General features: G+C 45.4%; 1 protein-coding gene and 1 long non-coding RNA gene across 32 annotated transcripts in view; both read right to left on the minus strand.

The window, feature by feature from the left end:
- Positions 1 to 9,785, minus strand: part of MTSS1 (MTSS I-BAR domain containing 1) — a 125,938-nt gene extending 116,153 nt beyond the window's left edge. For 17 of the 18 annotated variants that reach the window (XM_064396590.1, XM_064396492.1, XM_064396554.1 and 14 more), the window contains exon 1: positions 9,077 to 9,785. In XM_064396590.1, coding sequence (XP_064252660.1) covers positions 9,077 to 9,148 — 72 coding nt within the window. In that variant the 5' untranslated portion in view covers positions 9,149 to 9,785. The remainder of the gene's footprint in view (positions 1 to 9,076) is intronic. The other variant, XM_064396444.1, reaches the window with a different exon arrangement.
- A 1,285-nt stretch (positions 9,786 to 11,070) lies between these two features.
- The window catches only part of LOC135284839 (uncharacterized), a 72,532-nt gene continuing 69,605 nt past the window's right edge, over positions 11,071 to 13,997 (minus strand). For 2 of the 14 annotated variants that reach the window (XR_010349987.1, XR_010349979.1), the window contains one exon: positions 11,090 to 12,543. This is a non-coding gene — a long non-coding RNA (uncharacterized LOC135284839). Of the gene's footprint in view, positions 12,544 to 13,997 lie in introns of all 14 variants that reach the window. The other 12 variants (XR_010349980.1, XR_010349967.1, XR_010349992.1 and 9 more) reach the window with 11 other exon arrangements.

Here is a 13,997-nt window from a genome sequence, read left to right on the forward strand (position 1 = left end):
CAATTTTTTCTACATTCTCAAACCACCTGAAGAACTCTAAAGAATGCCCAATTCGCCTACCAGCAGCATTGAAATGCAGCCCTACTTTGCAAGAACACACATTTTTATTAGATCTCACTAACCATTTAAAGGGGGAGGGAACCTAAGTCTGGTACCATTCTATTGTCAGAGCTCTGGAGCCTTTAATTTGTATTATAATAACGCCTGCAGTGTGTTAGCCCATGCTTAAACATCCCCAGTGGAGGATACCAGTTGCTCTATGGTTGTGACTCCAATCTGTAGTGCAGCAAGGACCTGTGAAAACTCATCCTGGCTTACAAATCCAACTCATGAGCCTCGTTCTGTGTCAACAGGGACCACGTCAAAACTCATCCTGGCTTACAAATCCAACTCATGAGCCTCGTTCCATGTCAACAGGGACCACATCAAATCTGTACTGTCCATAGTTCAGTTTCATGGTTTATGAGATGAAGAAATTCAGCTCCAAAGCAGCCATTTCATGGTTTAAATCCAAGATTGGGTAATTAGCAAACAAAAGTTAGACTCATACTGTGAGAAAATACATCATGCATAAACATACAGTCTCTCCTTCTCTAAACATAGGAAGTTATTCAAAAGACATGGGGGGCGGTGGGAAATAACTAGCCACAGCATCTAGAGGCCTTTTATCCCATGCCACATTAAAAAAAGCTGGACATTAAGCAGTCTTCCAGAGGAAGCATTTAGTTCCACATTCTTCACTGCAGGTCTGAACAAGTTTGCAAGCCTGAATAACAGATTTCTCCTCAGAGACTCATCAATACCGCCTTTCATCCACTCAATCATTACGTGGCCACTGTACATACTCAGCAGCTATTTTCTAAAACCACAATATTTCAGCTGGATCAAAACGAAGATAATTAAAATATCAGGAGGCAGTCAGTCAAGTTAATACCTACACAGGACAGCCTCAAGCCAACAGCCCTGTGTTGGTAATGTCACCAGCACCATTGGGGTCTCATCACTTCTTTCCAAGCAAGCAGAAACCCTAATTTCTAACCATCTACTCAACACAATCTCCATCCCACAAGCAGTCACAACAATCTCCAGGACCCAAGCTACTAACAAGCACTTGAGATGACCAGAAAAGTCATCTGGGAGAAAGGCAGCAGCCAGGTACCCAAGTTTTTAATGCTTATTGACCTTTGCCTCATGACAGACAGTGAAGTGCAAGGATGCTTATTGCAGGCTACTTTCTTTCCATTTTACTATGAGAAGATAAATAATCCCTTGCAAACTCCAAATTAGACCCTTCATTTGCTCATGGATGATATTGTTAGGGGACATCCCAAATACAGCTTTATTAACAAAAGATTCTAAATTATGCCTCTATACAGAGGGATTCAAAGAAATTACAAAGCAAACGTGACTTTTGTGGCAAAAAAAAAATCTCATGCTTGGGTGAGAAGCATGGTGGCAGTTTATGTGGAAGAAAAAATGAGAACAAATATGAACCTTTCTGTACCATCAACCAAGTGTCTCTAGTTGCACACTCATCAGCAGCATTTTACACACCAACACAAGCTCATTCCTGCAAGCATGGTTTGTTAAAGAATGACTGTACTCAGCTAGCATCCTAGAATTCAAATCAACTACACATCACTCATGGTTATTGAACAGAAGAGTGAAAAGTACAGAGCTCACAGAAAACCCCACAAGACACAAATTCCTCATGATCAACCAGCTAATGGTTAAGATGTTCCAGTCAGGCTTCTCCACTAAAAACTGAGAGAGGTCCTGTAGTTTCAGTTACAGGAGAGGAGTTCAGGACACTTGTGTTGAGAATTTATCAGTCATTTCTAGATGTCATCTCTTCTGCTGCAAACACTCGGTTATCGCAGGGGTGAACAGCAACACGTCTTAATCAGTAAAAACAAAGTAGTGTGTACGTGAAGATAGAAACCCATTATACTGGCAGCTTAAACAACATTCCCTCATTAACTCCATGTTGTAGATGCACCCAATTTCTTCTTGTCCTGGGGGGAGGGAGTAGAAGTCACTAAACCTGCAGCCATAGCTTGCCTTTCTGTAAAATGGGAGCCATTCTTTGGAGCCAAGTCACACAGAGAGCACTTTGAAGATGAAAGCTGCTATGGTCTTAGCCACAAAGCTACTAGACATTTTGTCTCCAATCCTTCCAAACATCTTGGCATTCAAGCTATCTCATCCCAGCAGCAAAAAGTCAATCAATGTCCTGAAAGGTCAGCATAGATCCCAGCAAACAATGCAGTGCTCGGCACCTTACAGTATCAAGGTAGACATAATTTTCAAATTGAAAATGTACCCTTGAAGAGGAAAAGGCATTTCTATATATGTAGCCTAAAGAGAGTACTTTATTCTGAAGGACAGCCTCTTTATGATTGATACTGACTCAAACTTCTCTGTACTCATCTCTGCACACTCTGAAGTAGACCAAAAAGCCTTTTTAGACATAGTTCCTATTTTGCTCCCTGCTTATCTTCAAGACCACACTGTCTTTGGGTAGCCCATGAACCTTAAAAATGTTCTTCAGAAGTCGAAAACACATAGACTGCCATGCTACAGAAGATGCTGTTTACAGATTCACAAGTATACTCCATCAACTCTCGCAACTTCTGTACATTAAAAAAAAATATCTTCTCAGGTATTTTATAACAAAGATTTGGGTTCAGTTCATGCACATTGAGAATTCAGGAAGGAAGCAGCAACCTCCAGTGAATATCACCCTCTGTTAGGTATTAACCAGCACTAAGCCCATAATTACACAGACTTCTTGTTCTCCAACATTTGTACAGTCAATTGTGTTTCATGCAGCACTGCACAACTCCTTCCACTTAGAACCTCACAAACCTTTGTGTGCAGCTCTTGGCATCCTTCCAGGTCCAAAAGGAGTACTCTTAAGAGATATTAAAAATCCTTGTTCTGGGTATGTCCAGGATAAGCCAGCCCGATACACACTTATGTAGCAAATGTTCAGCAGTTGTATAAATTGTAAACACTCACACAAGAGTATTTGGACCAAGAAAGCATGTGTCCCTAAAAAATAAACTACTTGTGACTAAGTATGTTCCCAGCTATGTCCTGTTGCTTGAACCTCAGTGTCTAGCAAGGCATGCAGAAGCTCTCCTCCTGCATCATCTTTCAACCTTTGCTGCATGTCAATCCCTCCCCTTCTGAGATGTTTACAGAAAGATACTGCAGCTGCTTGGAAAAGGCAAGAATTTCAGTGTACACAAACCAACTGCCTGAGCAAGCAGGTTGTTGGGAGGCAGAGGGATAAGAAATCAGAGCAACAAGCTATGCTCCAAATGCCTTGGTGGTAAAACCTTTGAGGAACAGAAAAAATGGGAAGAAAAGCTCCAAATTAACTCATCTCAGACTTTCTGTGAAGGAGAAGAAACACCAGTTTGCTAGGTTTGAAAGATACAGTTGTCCTAAGGACTGCTGTATAAGTGACATGCCAGTGCAACATGGCAGGTGTGCTTCCTCTCCGGGCCTGGACCTACCTGTCTGTTGCACAGAAAATCAGAATGCTTTGGGTTGGAAAGGCCTTACAGATCATCTGCTCTAACACCCCTGCCACGGGCAGGGACACCACCCACTAGACCAGGTTGCTCAAGGCTCCATCCAACCTGCCCTTGAACTGATCCAGGAAGGGGAAACCACAACTTCTCTGGAAAATCTGTTCTCAATACACAGTAAAAAAAAAAAATTTCTTGTATCTAATCTAACCCTGCCCTATGATTGAAGCCATTCTCCCTCATCCTGTCACTACACGCCCTTGTCAAAATTCTCCTCCAACTCTCTTTCAGACCTCTTTTGGTACTCAAGGTGCAGTAAGGTCTCTCTGGTTCACACAGCCCCACCTCTCAAATCATTCAAAGCCCCTCTGGATGGCACTGCTCCCCTCCAGCATGGTGACTGCACCACCCAGCTGGGTGACATCATCAAACCTGCTGAGGGAACACTCAATCCCACTGTCAATGTCACCAACAAAGATGTTAAACAGTGCCAATCCCAGTATATGACACATTTGTTTTTCCTTACGGTAGTTACCATCCTTAACAGCTGGATTGAAACTAACCCTTAAAATCATCCAACTGAACATTCCTAATCTCCACAGAGATCTCAAGCTTCAAAAGCACAGCTGGGGAAGAGCTGCTGCATGAGGACATGTCATGGTAAAATAAATTTGCCCAGGTTCTCTGGTACATGTGTGCTGTTTCTTGGATTAACATAGACACTGAGGACTTGCAGCTGTACTTGCTGTAGTAACTGTCTCAGCAGTTCTGTTTGTTCCATCAAATACGTTTTCCTCAGTTTATATTATTTGTGTGAATATCACAAGGCCATGCCTTGTAAGCAAACAGGGCTACCTAACACACAACTCTCAATCCTTGATGTGGCCACCCCAGTCCCAACTTCTACAAAAGCAAGTTAAAATGCTGTTTCTCACAAATCACCTTCTACAAATGTTTCTCATGCCTCTTCCGTCTGCTTCAACCAAGGGCTTTGCATGGCTGAAAGCAAAGGTGCACCACTGCCTAGTCCAGGAGTCCCAGCACCTCCTCAAGATTATTACAGTAGAGGTTACTGCCAGAAGCAAAAAGATGATTTTACTGTACTTTCGGCTAAACAAAGCCGATACATACACACAAAATGAAATTTTCTAAATTTTTTCTAAAAATCCACATGTCTGTTGGGAACCCTGTTTCTGGACAATACCTGCATGTCCCTCACATGCAGGGAGATGAAAGAGACTAACTGGTAATATAGACCTGATCCATAAAAATTTAGCACATCCTCTGACTTGGTATAAATGAAGTCACAGACAACCTATGTTCATAAAACTGCTCATTACTCATCTTCCTCCCATGCCCACCCCACAGGTGTCAGGGGCTGTATATACACAGAAAGCCCCTGCTCTGTCAAAACACATGCTGGCAGAAGAGGCAAGACAAATAAAGAGAATGCTAAAAGCCAAAGAAACAGCATCAAGCAAGTGATGAACTACAAACACAGCCAATTTCAATGTTTTCAGAGTTGTTTTTTTCTTCAGGATAGCAGAGAACAATGTGATTAAAAGGAATGTAAAATCAACTCAGAAGGAAAAGGAGCATTAAAGAAAATCTGCTCTGCATGAGAAGACAAGTTCTTTTGAAACCCATCTGAAACAGGCCCTCCCAAAAATTAACTGCAATGATTTGCTTTGCACTAAAAGAGATATTGAAATTAACAGCACATTGCACCATCTCATTTCTCAATTGCAAGAAATGAGTTACAAACCATTCAGATCAAATACTCCCTTCCCACAGGGAGCTACAGAAAATTCACTGCATTCAAAAACAAGTCGCACGTAGCACACAGGACTACTCCTCTGAGGGGACATTTTATTTTTGTTTTTATAAACTTTGATTGCTTTGAAAAAGATCTTGCATAAGAGTGTAACTAATTTTAAGTGCCACAGGCTCAGTGATGAGCCTGTGGCATTTAAAATTAGTTATGTAGGTAACATCAGGGCTGTGACAATGGATCAAAATAAGGATGGGATGAGCACACACGCTCACACCTTTATGATTATTTAATCAGGTCCTGAAACCTCAAAGGAAATCCAATTCTAAAGCACAACGGCCAAGCTCAGTTCCCATTGTGGACTTTACACAAACAACTCTGTCATCATATACACCACCATATTACTCAACAAATCTGACCCTTGTTTGGCATGGAAAAAATGGACTTCCCTTGTCAGGGGATTGATGTTCCAGATGTTCTGTTCAGCCTGGAGGAGACTGAGGGGTGACCTCATTGCAGTGTACAGCTTCCTCACAAGGGGAGGTGGAGGGGCATCTCTTCTCTCTGGTGACCAGTGCCAGGGCCCAAGGGAACAGCATGAAGCTGAGTCAGGGGAGGTTTAGGATGGATATCAAGAAAAGTTTCTTCACCCAGGGAGTGTCTGCATACTGGAACAGGCTCCCCAATGAAGTGGTCACAGCACCAAACCTGACAGATCTTAAGAAGCATTTGGACAAAGCACTCAGGCACATGGTGGGGTTGTTGGGGTGTCCTGTGCAGTGCTAAGAGCTGGATTCAATGATCCTTGTGAGTCCTTTCCAAATCAAAACAGTCTGTGACTCTGTGATGAACAGTAATGTGCAGTACAAATGGGATGTTTATTAACTGTTCTTACATTTACTCAGTCAGTAACAACATTTCTCCAAATCACTTAGCTTTATGCTGAGTTGTTTTGGAGCAGGTTTTGTTGAGTACTAGACACAAAAATATTTTTAATAGAGGGTGGAGAGAAATTAGGGGTTTATGGAGAAAACATTAAATGCCATTCAAGAGACCTGAGCCAGCAAGACAATCTCGCTGTCAAAAAATGTGATGTGTTACTCACACTGACATATATTGCCCGTATGAAGTTTCAAATCTAGCTCAGTATATGGAGACAACTGGAATTGTAATTCCAGTTCCTGCAACCTTGTCAGAACCAGGCAGAGCTCAAAATTAACAACAGGTACACCTGAGCCAGTTCTGTGTTACTGTGAACAAAGAGAAAAATCAGCCTGTGTGTACTGTATCTTCATCACCTCAGCTGCAGCACCCATCTGCATCCACTGGCAAGACTTCAGAGTAATTGAAGCTGTTGATTAACCCTACCATCTTTATAACAAAGTTTAAGGTATAGCAATACATGTGATAAAAGAACCTGTGAACCATTTGGTTAAAAAAAAAAAGCCAGATGCTGCATCAAATCCCTCAGCACTGCAGGGCATGTGGGGCCTTGATCGAAGCCTGAGATGAGAAATAGGCACGGATAGAGCACTCGGGTATGCGTGGGCAGACCCCTACGCAACAGCTCCCAGATCCTGCCAGAAGCCTGCCCACACAGATCTGACTACGTGAAACGGCACTTAAAATGCTAATTTTCACTTTACTACTAAAGGTATGATTCGTTGAAAGGCTCTGGTTAGCTATCAAAAAAATAGCTACTTTTCCTTAGAAATTGTTGTGCTCCTTTGTGCACAATTCACAAAGAATCCTAGTGCATCTCAGCAGTACAGCATCAGCTGCATCAAATTGAACTACAGGTAAAAATTCTTTGTTCTACTCATGCTAAATAATGAGCAGATTTTTTTTAACCATAACAAACCACCAGGCTGCTAAAGATCTGCAGTGATTCCTTCCAAACCTCCCCCTTCAGTAATTGCCACTTCACAAAACAGGTTCCACTACTATGGAGCATTAAGGAAAAAATATTCACACCTGTGCCCATCTCCATACACTCATGTCAACATGTTTTCTGATGAGCAGCATTCCCATGCAAGTAGCAATGTGCAGGAGAAAAAATGAATCCACAGAGAGGCCCACTGGCTTAAGAGCAAGAAAAACCAAATGCATCACTTATGAAAAGAAGGAAAGAATAAACATACTCGGTGTCCCTCTGTGATGAAACCCAAAACCACAATTCCTCTGGAACAGAACATCTCCTGCCTGTTCCCTTCACTGACCACTAAAATGATTCCAGGATTTGTGATAATTTCCTGCCTTTTTGGAGGTTTCATTTATTTTAAAGTGCAGTCATTATTAAAAATCCAAGGAGGTTGAGAGCTTGAGGACCACCACTGCCAGGTCTGCAGCATTGTCTTGACAGATACACACAGAGTCCCCCCTCCTCTCTTGGGGGGGACTCTGTGTATATATAACCTGCCTGCTCTTGACAAGCCATGCTTTTAATTAAATGTCTCCTAAGATCTGTTGAGAAGAAAGTGCATATGAACATTTGCCAAAAAATAACTTCTGGTGCAAACAGCTTCTCCACCCTCCCAAAAAAATACACTAGAAGCCATTCACCTCCGCCAGGATCCCTCCTGAGCAGACCCTGTCCTCCAATAGCACCTGGCAGTTCTTTCTCCCGCAGCCCTCGCTGCTCACCAGCCCTGCACGAATTAAAACACGCAGAGAAATCCCATGCCCTGGCTGGGGAAAGCACAGCGTGCACGGTTGCCGCCTTTAAATTACGGCAGTCCCCATTATCTGACACGTCCCTCAACATCTCCCGACAACTGCATCCCTCCAGTCGGCCCTGGCAGGAAGACAAGCTGCCCTTGTCCAGGGGAACACTGCAGTATTCTGCAGTACGGCCGTGTGCCGGAGCCTGGGCGCCTCCTGCCCTGGGGTTTGGGGGAGACACGGCGGGCAGAACACAGCAAGGCTTTTACGCTATTTACTTCCACGAGAGAAGGGTGGGAGGCACCCGCTCGCCCAAAGAAAACCCTGCAGAAGTGCCCTTGGCTGCCAAGGATAGAGTGGGAGCGCCTCTCTCAAAGGGACCCTTTGGCAGAGACGGGATCAGCACATTCAGGTTTCTGCTGGCTGGCGGAGAGACCCCCGCACTTGAAACCTCTGCATCCATTCACAGAAAGGAAATGCCCCCTCCACGAGCATATACAGCGTGAAAATAATACCACACTGAGCCGCAATTTTAATCCAGGCACACATCAACTTTTGAGCATCTCCAGGCAGAGATTTTTTTCCATCGCGCCCATCAGCTTGGCACCGAAATGCTCACACTGCCCTTCCGAGCCCCACCCCACGGCTGACATGCTCCGTGCCCGGCTCCTCCGCACCACGCTCCCGCCCCGCTGCATTCATTCTGCTACCGATCTGACAGCCCGCACCAGGGGAGAAAAACGGAGAACAAAAATATTTGTAAAATAAAGAAGCAAATCGCTGACCCTGCTGCGAAGTAACAGCTTGCATGTTTGAGCAGGACAAATAGAGAAAAGAGGGAAGGAGGAGGGAGGGAGAGGTGGTATCCTGCAAGCAACTCGCAAGCCCCAAACCCTGGGTGTAAAGGCAGGGAGCCGCTCTGCCAGGCTGGTGCCGGCGGCGGGGACGCGGACCCAGCCCCGGGGCAGCGTCCCCCAGCGCCGCGGGGAGGTCGCGCCGCCACCGGCCCCCGATGCGGCTGCACCGCCCGGGGCGAAGTTTCGCCGGGCCAGGTGGGAAGACGCTTCCCCTCCCCTGTGCTCCCCCACACACCTCAGCCTCTTACCTTCATGTCGCTTATGATGGTCTGGAAGAGCCCTCCGAGCGCACTACATTCCTTCTCTATCACAGCCTCCATTTTCCTGGCTGAAGCTCACAGGAGGAGCAGGATTTCACCGCTACCGCTGCAACTGCACTGCTCAGCTGGAGGAAAATCAGACACCCCGGCTCCCACCTCACCCCAAAAAAAAAATTAAAAAAAAAAAAAAAAGAGAGGGGAGAAGGGGCAAACAGGCTGATGTAGGCAACGAGAGGGAAAAAAAAAATACACCCCAACACACCTGAACCCCTGTCTGCCTGCACCTCTACAAGGGGATAAAATCCAGCGCTACTGGCGCCTCTCTCCTACACGCACCTCCCCGGCACCCGGGCACTCAGCACCGAGCGGGCACTACGAGCCCATGCGGGAGCAGCCACGGGCCCCATCTCTGCGCATCGCGGCCCCGGCCCCCCGCGCCTCCCGGCACGGCAGCGCTCAGGGCAGCGGGCGCCGCGGCGCTGGGCAAAGCGCACCCCGAAAAAAAACAAGGGGGGAAAGGATCGGTGTCTATGAAAAAAGAATCGAGCGTCAAGCCGGTCCTCGTGTAGCAGCCTGGAGGGGGTCTCTGGCAACCCCAGCGGACCAGACTACAACCAAAGCACCCGACCCGCTGCCTGCCCTCTCCGGGAACAGCCCGCTCCGCCCGCCCGTGCCGCTCCCGCGGCGGCAGCGCCCGCCCCCGCCGGCCCCGCGCCCAGCGCCCCGCCCGCCCCGCCGCGTCACCAGCGCGGCCGCCGATTGGCTCCGCGCGGCCGGTGGGACGGAGGCCGCGGGTTCGCGTCCCGCTGCTGACGGGGAGGTCCGGGGAGTCTGCTGGAGGCGGTCCCGGTGCCGGTCGTTCTTAAGGGCAGAAGCTGACTTGAATGTTAGCATTAGGCGAAGAAACTATTTTATTCTGGTGACATTCGCCGAAATGGCCGAAGTTCGGCTATTTCTGGTGACAAGCGTCTGCCTGAGCCCCCGACACCGAGCTGAGGAGGCCTCGCAAAGCTGCAGCCGGCAGCAGCTGTGAGGCTGCTCATTCATCCTCTCCCACAAATGCCAGACGATAGGCAAGACTGTGAGAGTGGGTTGTGTAAAACGTGGGGGTTTGAAGTAATTCAGTTTGCGCATTAACGCTGCCAAATTTACGAAACATCACGGTCAAAATCCCCGTTTCCACACGCAGGCAGGCGGTGGCTCACACCCTGCACATGTGTGTGACACCGGCAGTGGCAGCTCACACCAAAGGCACCGAGCGTCCGAGACCCTCCGCTGGTGTAAATGGAGCGCTGCCCGCATGGCTTGGGGTGCAGGGCTCCAAAGGTCGCCGCTGCTCACCCCAGGGAAGTCTCGCACCGAGGAACAGCACGGGCCGTGTTTAGTACGAAACTGCGGCAGAACCAGGAACGTGGATGTAAAGAAGAATAAGCCTTAGGCCTTGAAAGAGGTGCAAGGGTCTTTCCGTTCATACGCACAGTGGTGCGTGAGCAGCCACAGCTGAGAGGGAAATTTAGGAATTCGAGTTATTAAAATTTATCTTACAAACTCTGCCCGAGAAGAGCCAGTGTCTGTGCCAGTGCATTTTGCTTCATTTCAGCCAGTACCTAGGTAGGTGCACAGGAGGGATTGCATCCTCTGTGTTACTGAGCTCTGAGGGAAAGGGCTGGACAGGTGCCCTGTCTCCCGCAGGGCCATGGCAGCACAGGCTGTGGCAGCTTTGCCCCGTGTGGGTCTGAGCAGGTGATTCATTGGGAGCTCTGCGTGACCCTCACTCAAAGAGGAGCCCAGCAAATGTCCCCAGCGGCTGGTGACAATGGCACTGCTCCTCTCAGGCCGAGCTCCAGGTGCTGTCGCACAACCAGCGGGGCGGCGTTCCTGTGGGACACGCTCGCCGCCAGCAATCAGCAGGGAAAGTTGGTGGCCTACTTTGCTTTCTTCAGCCACCCCATTTCTGGGATGATCCGTGTTTTAGTGCAAGCAGTGGCTTGGCTAACCTCATTTCTGGAAAGGTTTCAGAGTGCAATGATGCGCATGGAAGAGGAGAGTGAAAAATCTCCTTCTGTATGTAAAGCTGTTGTTTAAGAACTGCATTGATACTGTAGTCAATAAATCAGGGCTGCCTGCTCTGTGGCATGCAACAAGTCTTCATACAGTGATGAAAGAATATGCAGGTATAAACAGAAAACTTAATTAATAATTTTAAATCTCAGTAAGTTAGGCGTACAATGTAAGATAATGGGTTTTACTTTGCAAATAAGAAAGTGCACCTCACGATGAGTAACTTTTTAAACCACTGTAACTTGAGTGTACCTGGTCACAACCTAGAGAGACCTAATCAAAACTGTTCCGGTGGAAATTTTTCCTGGTAGAAGGTTCTAGGGCATGAAAAACGGAGACATGATGATTTCAACAAACTTTTATATCCATAGGACAAAAAATCAAAATGCAAGCAGGAAGGTGTTTGTTCTTTCCAGCATTTTCTTTTTCAAATCTATTTTGTTAAATTTTCTTTGTACATATCACTCAGAACAAAGATTGTGTTAATTTTATATTTAATTTTTTTATTTGTTTGTAGCCTAACATAGCTAAAAATAAAGAAAGGGCATATAGCCTGAAGGCATCAAAATAGTCTTGATAACTGATTTTTTTTTCTTTTGTATTGAAGGACATTTCAGACTTAATTTTATCCTGCCTTTTACTGACTTCTAAGGATAGAATTTTCTGTGGGGTGACAATTCAGCTTCAACCAGCTGTAGAGTGAGAGTGAATGTTTTTCTTTAAAGACCTGAGTCCAAATGGTTGTTTAAAGTGCGAGTAAGTAGTTTGGTGATGTTGCAGTAATGTCGAGTTACCATCTGCCACATTATTTCTGGGATCTGCTTGATTGATTCGTAGCGAATCACTTCCTGCAAGCATTATTTGCAAAACTTTATTATGGGCAAAGGCTATTTCTGTGTTTGTGAGCCATCGTTACCAGGGAGCATTTCATTACCAAGTGATGACATTCTGTAAAATATCCTGGTGCATGGACAAATGCCAGCAGCACTTCTTGACAATGGGTCGGCTGAGTGCATCTTGCTCAGCAGCCCCCAACAGATGTCAGCCCTAAATTTGTCAGTGGTGCATTAGTAGCCCATGTTCTGACATCCTTCAACACATTGGGTGCTCTGCTGACAAAAATTCCACTGAAACCCCAAGAAGACTGATGGTTAGGAAAGAATTTCTCCAGATACAAGTGGGCAGGTTGAGCAATGACTTGGTCACTTTGCCTGGCCTGGATGGTTCCTGATTCTTCTCCCATGCTGAGCACCAAGGCACAAAGTACAGCTGGAGCAAAGCTGGACACAAATGCCTGAGGGTCAGGAGTCCACAGTGTGTTCCCAGGTGTTCCAGCAGGCTTGCCTTATGACCAGAATGCATCCATTCACATTTCTGTTCCTTGCTTTCTCCTTCTGTAAAATGAAAATCCCAAATTTAAAAAGCATTCCTACTGTTTATGCACCAAGCACAAGTGTGAAATGTTATTGCAATCAGAACAAATACATGCTCTGTCAATGTGCCATAAAAGGTTTAACTGCGGTACTTATTTAGGTCCTGATCTTATGAGGATTTAAACCCACTTATGAATGAGAGTAGCCCTGTGGAAGACTAGATTACACATGCACTTAAGTGTTATCAGATTGAAGTCGTAGAACAATAATCACAAAAGGTACTTAATCACCTTTAAATTACAGTGTTCCTAATTTAGCTAATGTTATTCCCCAAGGAAAAATTGCCTCATCTAGCTTACAATCAAGAAAGAATCAAGGGCTGTTCCTTCAAGTGGTTGACAGTTCAAAAAGAGATATGATTTTAAAAGAATAGGTTGCTAAGGGCTGAACTATTTAATTGAATTATCTCTTTAAGAAATTGATGCAAATTAATATTAGAATACTCTATTATATTGCCTCAGAATCTTTCATCCTTGAGCCTTCATGAAATATATCAATAAACTTGAGAAGCAAATGAATACTTTCTTTTTTTCCCTGAAACCAGTGTATTCTGTCCCCATTTGAGGCTTTCTAATAATGATTTATATTTTGAAGGATGATGGTGTTTTCCTATTTATAGATTAAGGAAAAAGAGCCCAAGAGCTTCCAAGAAATGGAGTCTCTCCATTCCTCCAGCCCTTATGGTGCTCACAGGGTATGATCCTGCTCTGTCCATGGAAGCAGATGAGGTTACTTTGCAGTGCCTTATTGGACAGAGAGGTAGGACAGCAGGCAACACAGGCAGAAGGATGACAAAAGGAATTGATGAAAAATGGAGCAAACCAAATAGAATCCATTTCACACAGCATTATAAATATTATATTATTCACTGGCCATACATAGAGATGAAGGATAATTCCCTTTTTTTAATGAGTGTGTGTTTACAGTCTGCTGTTTCAGAACAGGAGAAATAACAATGCTGTGGTTCCCCAGCCTTATCTGGGTTATTTTATGTCATGCATGGTTTTCAAATTACCAAGCAGCATTGCTGTAGTAGGGGTACCTCTGCAATTGTTTCTGCTTGCTGCGTGCTGGCAAAATAGCAGCTCTTATTGCTTTACCAGGATTGATTTCCATAGAACAGCTCCATCTAAAGCCTACCTACAGGCAACAACTCTGCAGCAAAATATCAATGTGGTCTTATTTTCAGCTTTTCTCAGAAGGGAAAAAAAAGCATTTTCAGCAAAGTTTAACATGGGATGCCATTTATTCAGGGCACATAGAGGACACGATGCTTATTTTTAAGGGACTAAACTTCTCTTCCATTTTCCCCTCACCAACAAATAGGGAAAAAAGTCCTGCCCCCAGGTATCTCCATGCAAGGCACAAAATCTGAAAATTGGGGTTTGTGTATTATATCAAGGGCTTTAGAGAGA

This window comes from Passer domesticus, chromosome 1 (genome assembly GCF_036417665.1).
Source record: "Passer domesticus isolate bPasDom1 chromosome 1, bPasDom1.hap1, whole genome shotgun sequence".
Lineage (NCBI taxonomy): Eukaryota > Metazoa > Chordata > Aves > Passeriformes > Passeridae > Passer > Passer domesticus.